The following is a 9,487-nucleotide window of genomic DNA, read 5'->3' on the forward strand; positions in this document are numbered from 1 at the left end:
CTTGTCTCGTTCTCTTGCTACTCACAAGCCTCCATAAAACCCTGTACCCACTTCAACAAGAAGAAAGTCGAAACTCCCTCTCAACCACCCAACAATGGCTTCTACGGTTTCGTTCTGGTCTTGTATATTCCTCCTCTCTCTAATTGTAGCGCTCTCTGCTGGAGAGGATGAATCAAAGGAGTACGTGTTGACTCTAGATCACTCCAATTTCAATGAGACCGTTAGCAAGCACGATTTCATCGTCGTCGAATTCTACGCTCCCTGGTACACACTACAATTCAATTCTGTCTGCCCTTTTCTCTTGGTTCTTTCACTATTTTTTTTTAAATATGGTTAATCGTGTTTGTTCTTATGGATCTCGTTTTTTTATGCTTTATCATGTGATTCTTGATCTAATGTTAGATCTAGTAATTTGTTGGTTTTATTTTTTAAATTACGGTTTTAGCAATGGGATTGAATTTAGATCTTGTAACTGCAAAGTGACCTTTTCGTCTTGTATAAATTTTGATGATGAAGTTATCAATTTTTTTTAATATTTTTTTAATCTATTGATGTATTTTATATCAAAATTTGAAAAATCCTTTTGGAATTGATTTTGGGTTAGAGTTTAAAATCTTTTGTGTTTTACTAACAGGTGTGGACACTGTAAGAAGCTAGCTCCAGAGGTAAACAACTTTTCTTTATAATTGTCTGATTGCCTTGATTAAGATTGGGATCATGGTTATATAATTGGGATTATTGTTATACTCTTTTGTAGTATGAGAAAGCTGCTTCTATACTGAGCAGCAATGATCCTCAAGTTGTTCTTGCCAAAGTTGATGCGAATGAGGATGCTAATAAAGAGATCGCTAGTCAATATGACGTCAAGGGATTCCCCACTATTGTAATTTTGAGAAAGGGAGGGAAGTCTGTTCAAGAATACAAAGGCCCTCGTGAGGCAGATGGAATTGTTGAGTATCTGAAGAAACAAAGTGGTCCTGCTTCTGCTGAATTAAAATCAGATGATGATGCTACTGGTTTCATTGGTGACAAGAAAGTAGTAATTGTAAGTTCATCTTCTGATGCCTTTTACTCTTTTTTTTATCTGTTACTGAATTTTGCATGTGAACAGTTATTATTATGGTTTTGCAGGTTGGGGTGTTCCCAAAGTTCTCTGGGGAGGAGTTTGAGAACTTTTTGGCTGTAGCAGAGAAATTGCGTTCTGACTATGAATTCGGCCATACTTTGGATGCTAAGTACCTTCCACGCGGGGAATCATCAGTTTCTGGACCCCTAGTTAGATTGTTCAAGCCATTTGATGAACTGTTTGTTGATTCTAAGGTATTGCTTTATTTACAGTGGGTTTGATGTAAAATTGTCTATCCTTTTCCAGATCTTCAACTATGTTGTGAATCACTGGTTTCTTCTAACAAAGCCACATGCTTGCAGGACTTCAATGTGGATGCTCTTGAGAAGTTTGTTGAAGAGTCCAGCATTCCCATTGTGACTCTCTTCAATAAAGACCCAAGCAATCACCCTTTTGTTGTCAAATATTTTGACAGCCCCCTTGCTAAGGTATAAAAACATGAACTCTTAGTGTTGGCATGTGTTGATAATTTACAAAGTGCATGTTTAAAAATTACTAAATTATGCAATGCTTTAAACATTGATACTCTTAGGATGATTGGGTTTGGTAGTCCCCTTCCACTACATTCCATTCGCCTTTACAGCCTGGAAGGTTAGAAAGGGAAACGGATAGCTTGAACCATAATGTTGAATTCCTGATTTTCCTTTTTCTGCGTCGAACATTAACTTGCAAGAAAAAAAAACTTTTCTAAGAAGGTTCCAAATCATTTCTGTTCATTCCTTCAAAACGTGCTTAATTCCAGATTTTTCTCTGCATTCCTTCATGAAATTACAGTGTGTCATGCCATGTCCAACAGATACAATAAGGTCTTTTCCTTTTTATTCCTTGCATTAATATTTCACTTAAACTCCTTTTTGAAAAATATTGGTGGGTTTATCACATGAATTGTTGGTGACTTTCATTCATGTCTTCTTTTATACCATATATTATGGATCTTCTAAGAACCTGATTGACAATTGCAGGCTATGTTGTTTATGAACTTCAGCAGTGAAAATGGCGATTCCATTAGAACTAAGTATCAAGAAGTTGCTGGGCTACACAAAGGAGATGGATTAGTCTTTTTGCTGGGAGATGTTGAGGCTAGTCAAGGTGCCCTGCAGGTTAGTAAGGCTTCTTTTACATGGTACACTTGTGCTATTTTTTACTCGAAATGTTTTTAATCTTTGAAAGATTTGCATGGATGAACAGTATTTTGGACTCAAAGAGGACCAAGTGCCTCTTATCGTCATACAGACTACCGATGGACAGAAATACTTGAAGGCAAACTTGGTGTCTGATCAAATTGCTCCTTGGTTGAAGGAATACAAGGTGATGTTGGTGTTTTAATATTCATAAGGAAATATTTCAGTACGATTTGCTCTGTTTCAAGTTGCTTGATGATGGTACTTAATTTTCAGTCGAAGGGCAATAGGCCAATGGATTCGGTCTCTGTGTTCAATTGTCATTAATTAGCAAAACCTTCGTGAAATGTAAAAAACTTGCTGAAATACTGTGCAGGAAGGCAAGGTACCACCATTTAAGAAATCTGAACCTATCCCTGAAGTTAATGATGAGCCAGTGAAAGTTGTTGTTGCTGACAGCCTTGATGAATTGGTTACCAAATCTGGAAAAAATGGTATGAATAATCTGCAGTTTTGTAGGGTTCATCAGTTCTTTTTTTCCACTACATTGTTAGATTGGTATGCACTGCAATCTGTGCTTTCCTGATGGTTTCATTTAATTTATCTTTGTTTATTTTAATGATGTGCAGGTGCCTAGTGTATGCTTTTAATTTCTTTGCTAGATTCTAGAGTTCATTAATTCTTTCCACGCTATATTCCTAGATTAGGATTCATTGGTGCTTTCCTGATGGTTCCATTGGATGGCATCATTGCTGTTTATTTTAGTGATGCGCAAGTGCTTTCTGTGTACCTTTTTCCTCTTTGCCAGGTTCTACAAGTTGTTCACAAAATTATTAGTTAGGTTATTTGCACTCAATCTCTGAGATATTAGAGGAGAACCTCATCTGTTCTTTGTACCTCATTTTGTATTCTGGGTTGTGTTCTATCTTAACAGTTTTTATGGCATCCATTATAACACATGTTTGAGTAACTAAGTAATTTGTGGTGGCCCTTAGTTTTTCTCAATTCGATTGTTTTGGCAACAGAGGTGAAACTTAGTGCATGGTTACTGGTCATTGTGGTCATTTTCCTTTCCATATTCTTCCCTCTTGTTTTGTAACTATATGGCAGTTTTACAAAAGAATTTGGGTTCTATCCCCTGGTCAGAGGGGAGATCATATTTCCTGGTACACAAAATCACCTTTGTTCTTCCTTTTATTGTTATCTCCTTTTGTCTCATGCATATCAGATGAAATGGGTCTTCCCTCCCCACATGGGCCACACACCCAAACTACCCCTTCTCTCCTTCCTTGTTTAAGTGATATTTATGATGTTTTAAATGGATGTTTCCTCTCCTGTCTTCTATAGTTTTAGTTCTTCTCTATAACCTGCGGTGATACTTGACTTCCATATAACTTGGCGGCTTGTCCTCCTTTGCAGTCTTTTTGGAGTTTTATGCCCCTTGGTGTGGTCACTGCCAAAAATTGGCGCCAATCTTGGAGGAAGTTGCTATCTCATTTCAAAGCGATGCTGATGTTGTTATTGCCAAGCTTGTAAGTTTTGTTCATCTCCTGTCTGAAGAAGTCATGCGTGTTATTTCGTTAAAGTTTTTACTAGGTATTATAATTACAGATACGTATGGGTCATTACAATGATTAGCTGCTCACTGTTTTGTTTTTTTTTTCATTTGATTTTTCTACTTGTTTGCTCAAAGAAAATTACTTCTAGCCAAACCCTTCAGACATCCACTGGTCCTCTGGCGTATCAGTTTTCCTTGATATTTAGACTACGGTTTTCACTAATTTTTTGTGGCACCTGTAGGACGCAACTGCAAATGATATCCCAAGTGATACTTACGACGTCAAAGGATTCCCCACAATTTTCTTTAGGTCAGCTACTGGAAAGTTGGTGCAGTATGAAGGAGATAGGACCAAGCAAGACATCATTGATTTCATTGAGAAGAACAGGGATAAAATTGGCCAACAAGAACCTGCAAAAGAAGAAGAGCCAGCTAAAGAACAAGAGCCAGCTAAAGATGAACTTTGAGAAAAACATATCTATTTAGTTATGTATCAATTTTGGGCATAGTTAGTCCTGAATAATCACTATGTGCTCTGATCCTTCGTTGTTAGGGAAAAAGAACGGTTATAAGCAAAGGGAGAACTGGTTTCTATACTCTTTTTTGGCCTGTTTTTTGTTTTTTGCCAAGCTGTAGAATTTTCACTCCGCCGTCATTATTCTTTGCATCGCACCATACCAAAAACCGAATTTTCATGCTTCATGCGCTTTCCAAACTGGAATAGCTAGTAAAGTCGACCCTCTCGCATGAGGGATTTGAGGCGTGATTATGGCAGGGGAGTTTACCTATATATGAATACTGATTGCTGTTGAATCATATCGATGGTTAGCCTAAAGAAATGGTGATCAAGACCCTATCACCCTACTCGTGTCAAACTGTACAAGATGGAGCGAGTTTGAGGATTGATTATACAAGTTTCATTTAATTCTCTAGCTAATTTGTTTATTTATATAAACTTAAAATTGATTTGCTTGATATTTTATAGGGAAAATTACCCCTAGTAGTTTGGTTTATTTTACATTTATCCATTATATCTTACAAAATTATAGTTTGTCATAGGACAATAAATACTTTTCCCCCATTCCCTTCCCCTTTAAGCAAGATGTATTGGGCTAGATTTGGGTAGTGACTTGTTTTGGTGGTGAATCTTCGGTGACGGTTGGATGTGAGAGTTGAAAGAATCAAAGTTAGATCCAGAAGTTACGAAGGATTATCTCCTTTTTCATGCTTGCCCTCCTGTTGGTGGAATTCTTATGGCTTTTGGTAGCCTTCTGGAGCTATAAATGCGAGCTCGTTGAATAGATGTTATGAAATGCAACCCATAATTCTTCACAATAACATGTCGACTTTGGTAGTGGTAAAATAGTGTTACTATATTGTGCATCTGCTTTTCATGGAATTCCATGTTCTTGATTTCACAATTTAATTCATGGGTTTTAGTCGGAAATTGGTTTCTAACCTAAATACATCATCGGAGATGTATTTTTTAGTTTAAAAGCGGCTGCTTAACATTGCTTCACCTTCTTCGACGTGCACCGCATATGATTATGATCAAAGATCTCCATCTGAAGGGGATGATCTTGCGAGTTAGTTCTTATTGTAATTTGCTACTCATGTCAAATTTTGTGAGGTAATTTCAGCAAGCAATTATTATTATGACATCTACCTTTTCGGATATGTGAGATTTAATTTTAACAGGATTAAAAAAAATTATTATTTTTATTTTATACTATTAAACCCGAATATGTTTGGGTTTGACTAGTGCCAGGGTTATCATGTTTGGAGCTTATTATACTATTAAGTATTTGTATAGTTGAGCTTGACACGCTACCAAACCCTTATTATTAAAGGATATTCAATTTTTTGAGTGTATCTAAAAAAAAAAAATTAAGAAGGTTTTTGATATTTATTTAAAATAAATTTATCATATTTAGTTTTAGGTGTGAATTTGTCAATAATACTGATAAGATTGTAACCATTCCAACTTATAATTTAACATTCTTTGTGATTTTGGCTATTCATTAGTGATTTACTTTCTCAAAAGTATTCTAGCTCCTTTTCCAAGAGATTTATGTTTCCAACATTTATTTATTTTTTATTTGTTTTTACAATCAAAGATTCTAAAAGCAAAATGAGTTCACATAAAACTTTACAGTTTAAGGCTATTATTTATATATAAAAAAAGTGTTTTTTAATATAAATAAGAAATTTTTTTATTTAAATATTTTAACTTAAAAAAATAAGATAACATGTATGATAAAAAATTTTATATTAAAATCTTAAATATTTTTTAAATTAATTTAGATCAACCCGTGTAATTTGAAATTTAATTTTTTGATAGAATGAAACCCGGCCGGATTTAATAAATATACCTGTAAGTGTAAAAAAGAAAAGAATTAATGGACTGTGAGGGTCACTTTTGTTGTTCTTTTTTTTTGTTTTTTGTTTTACTTTCAGCAGTCCAGAGGGCAATGGCTTTGGAGTTTCCATTGCAGCGCAAGCACTTGCACCTGAAAATGGATAGTTTAAACTGGGTTTGAAAGACAAAATCTGGGAACGAAACATCCTGCTCGTTTCATAATTTATGAATTGCACGTGGATGTGATCAGCAGTATAATAACTTGTTGTTCATATTATCCGATAAAACACCGAGTAATGATACATGCCACACGCTAGATATATAAGCAACCCATTTATCAAAAAATAGGTCATATATCTGTTAATATTATTAATCCATTGTCCTATACAACAGCCAATCCTTTCATTTTAGGTCTTCTGTCCTCAATCTCTGGAGACAATGCCTTCCTCTTGCTAACAATATTGTTGCTGTTGCTCTTGTTGCTAACAGTAATGTTGCTGCTGTCAGTATTAAAACTGTTGTCATCAATCCTTTTGGAAGAGTACTTGTCAAGCGACTTTAGAAGGTGAGTCTGAAGTTTTTCAACATCTGATAATTGAAGTGGCTTCAATAAGAACTCCTCTGCTCCTTCTTCCAAGCACCTACAAGGAAAGATATTCGAGATGCTTAACATTTTTTCCTTCTAGTCGATAAGAAATGGAAAAATAAAGGGATTATAAGAAAGTTACGATTACATTCTAATTCTGGAAGGTATATTCTCTGAGGACATAACCACCACTGGAACATCTTTCCAATAAGATCCCTGCAGATGTAAGCAAAAAGGGTAAATTACTATTTGATTAAAATACACACTCGGCTATACCCTTTTATGTGGTCAGTAAGATTCTGTGCCAGAACATTACTGGTAGATGCTAGCTCTACACCTTATGAGTCTGTGTCCAGATTGCTATTGATATTTCAAGCCATGGTAATTAAGGATGCAATGCTGTTGATTAATTAATAGCATCATTCATTTTCCATGCATATATATGCTTCGAATTATAATAAAGACACCCAGGAGAAGAGATGGCGGCGAGTTTAGTGATTATACGGTGATATTACCTTGACTCGTTTGAGTAAATCATAACCGCTCATTCCAGGCATGCAGTAATCAGTCATGATCAAATTTACTTTCATCCCCTGGATTTGACAGAAAAGATTAAAAAATAAATTAACACTGTATGAACATTTATTGTCCACAGGGACCAAAAGAGGAATCAGAAAGAATATAACATAAGGAATCGGTAAGTTTCAACGATTCCCAACTTCTAGATCAAGTTTCAGTGCATGGCTCAAAGATAAAAAAAGAGGCATTGAAGGAAGAAAGGAAAAATAAAAGAGCAGTGAAAAGATGGGAAAAAAGGACCAGGAAACTTTAGAAGCTAGCTAATTTCAACTTGTAAAGAGTACCCATATCAGCTTTTCACACGCGCGCGATAGTATACATCTAAGTTAAGCACAACCGAAGCTCCACTTCTTTCTATGTGTTTGTCACGGGTTATCAAGTGCATTGAATAGAGCTCTAGCTGAACTCTTGAATGCGTGGCCCATTTGAGCTTTCCTTACATGAAATTTGTAGTATTAAAGCTTAAAATCATGGTTAACGTACAAAATGTGCATTTCTTTAATCATATATATATATTTCTTCCACAGCTAGCATCCAAAACCTAGTTAAGCTAGTTCCTGGATATCTGAAAATCTCTCCAGGTGTACTAGTGATGAATTCACTACCACAAACTGATGGCATTAATTAAAACTATCAGAATTTCACAAACACTTCACCTCGAAAAGATGAAACGATCATCTGAATTAACATTCTGACAAATGATGGAGAAACGCTTATGAAAAGATTGTGAACCACAAACTTAAAAAAGTCTCAGAAAGGTATCCATGCATGACAGCTCAGGTTTTCATTCAAAGGATGAATTGTAGCACTGGTTCCAACGAAATAAATGCTACTATAAATATATTAGTACCAAGTCCTGGTCATATTTCAGCATATACTCCGCTCAATATATGTGATCATACAGGTTGGCTAAAATGCATATTAAGTTGATCTTTACTCCCCTCGAGGAATCAGATCACTTGGAATCAGAAAGAGAGGGGGAAAGATCAGGGTGGGGAGGAGCTTGAATAGCTAAGACAACCTCACCTCTTGTTGTGGTGATTGGGACGACGAAGAAGAAGAGGTTGCATTGACATTGTCTATGCTATCAAGGAGACCTAAATATTCCAAAGCCTTATCCCCAGAGTCCACAAATGTCACTGCAACGAGTACAAAAGAATATGAACATGGATCCACAATATCTTCAAGATGAAACTGATAGACCAAATATTCAATTAGAAGTTGGGTTAAAAGCACAAAAACTTATATCAATGGTACTATAAATTATGCAACAAGCTCACTCAGTCTCTCGCCCGGAAGCGTGGGAGAGAAGGTTTATTAATTCCATGATACCTTGGTATGAAGATACTTTAAGCAGCCTTTCTAAAAGCTTCCTGTCAATAAAACTATCATCCACTGCCAGGACATGAAAATGTTTCTCTTCTTCTTCCCCCTCCTGATCCCTTTGTTGCTTATGTTTCTCTTCTCCTTCTTCTTCCTTTTGTTGCTGATGTTTCTCTTCTTCCTGATGTTGTGTATCAACAACACCTGATTCCATGATCTCCATTTATGGTCAAAATGAAAGAATATTGGACCACTGCCTATACCGTTCTAGTTTTCAGTTGTTGGGGGCTAGTCTTCGCATCATCATATACGTGTATGAGCCCTTTTTATATAGCTAGTAGCTGTGTAGAGAGAGCGAGATTGAGGGAGAGAGATATGAGAGGTAGAGGAGTTGGCGGTGAAAGTGAGGAGTTTGTGTGCCGTAGGTTTTCTTGAGTAGGTAAGGGAGCAAGTGTATATGTTTTTGCAGGGGAAGGAATATTTAATGGACAGATGTCATAGTAATTTTTTTTTTTTTTTTTTTGTGTTTTAATGTGTGTGATTTTCTGCTATTATCTCTCTCTGGATTCTTTCTCCACACAATGCTGGTACAACCACTCATCTCTCTCTCTCTCTCTCTTCCTTTTTTTCTTGCTTTGGATTTTGTTTGAATGCTAAAGAAAATCCACAAGATCTTAATTTGTTCCCAGTTGGCCACGCTAAAGTGTAAAAGGAGGTTTTATTTTAGTTGGATTGTATGAAAAATGCGGTTTAACTAACTACCGGGAGATATTTTGTTTTTGTATTTTAAGAGTATTTTTTAAAAAATTAAATTTTTATTTAAAAATATTTTTTT

The 9,487-nt window shown here is 35.7% G+C and overlaps 2 protein-coding genes across 2 annotated transcripts; one reads left to right on the forward strand and one right to left on the reverse strand.

Annotated features, from left to right (window-relative positions):
- LOC7466459 (protein disulfide-isomerase) lies at window positions 1–4,401 on the forward strand. Its single transcript, XM_002300944.4, has 10 exons — window positions 1–264; window positions 635–665; window positions 758–1,045; window positions 1,132–1,320; window positions 1,429–1,554; window positions 2,089–2,226; window positions 2,315–2,434; window positions 2,624–2,741; window positions 3,667–3,779; window positions 4,048–4,401. Exons 1-10 carry the CDS (start codon window positions 95–97, stop codon window positions 4,270–4,272), a joined length of 1,518 nt encoding a protein of 505 aa, XP_002300980.3. The 5' UTR covers window positions 1–94; the 3' UTR covers window positions 4,273–4,401.
- Window positions 4,402–6,407: 2,006 nt separating this feature from the next.
- LOC7466460 (two-component response regulator ORR9) lies at window positions 6,408–9,129 on the reverse strand. The gene is made up of 5 exons (XM_002302194.4): window positions 8,662–9,129; window positions 8,356–8,468; window positions 7,266–7,343; window positions 6,899–6,966; window positions 6,408–6,805 (listed from the first exon to the last, which is right to left on the reverse strand). Exons 1-5 carry the CDS (start codon window positions 8,873–8,875, stop codon window positions 6,547–6,549), a joined length of 732 nt encoding a protein of 243 aa, XP_002302230.2. The 5' UTR covers window positions 8,876–9,129; the 3' UTR covers window positions 6,408–6,546.
- Between the last annotated feature and the right edge of the window lie 358 nt (window positions 9,130–9,487).

Source organism: Populus trichocarpa, chromosome 2 (genome assembly GCF_000002775.5).
Source record: "Populus trichocarpa isolate Nisqually-1 chromosome 2, P.trichocarpa_v4.1, whole genome shotgun sequence".
Taxonomy (NCBI): Eukaryota; Viridiplantae; Streptophyta; class Magnoliopsida; order Malpighiales; family Salicaceae; genus Populus; species Populus trichocarpa.

Bases quoted from the DNA above. Each gene is read 5' to 3' on its own strand.
- LOC7466459 (XM_002300944.4), top strand. From the start codon at position 95: ATGGCTTCTACGGTTTCGTTCTGGTCTTGTATATTCCTCCTCTCTCTA. The intron at 1,046-1,131 runs GTAAGTTCATCT...ATGGTTTTGCAG, and splicing joins GTGACAAGAAAGTAGTAATT to GTTGGGGTGTTCCCAAAGTT. The intron at 2,227-2,314 runs GTTAGTAAGGCT...ATGGATGAACAG, and splicing joins CTAGTCAAGGTGCCCTGCAG to TATTTTGGACTCAAAGAGGA.
- LOC7466460 (XM_002302194.4), bottom strand. From the start codon at position 8,875: ATGGAGATCATGGAATCAGGTGTTGTTGATACACAACATCAGGAAGAA. The intron at 6,967-7,265 runs GTAATATCACCG...TTACATCTGCAG, and splicing joins ATTTACTCAAACGAGTCAAG to GGATCTTATTGGAAAGATGT. The intron at 6,806-6,898 runs GTAATCGTAACT...CTTTCCTTGTAG, and splicing joins ATACCTTCCAGAATTAGAAT to GTGCTTGGAAGAAGGAGCAG.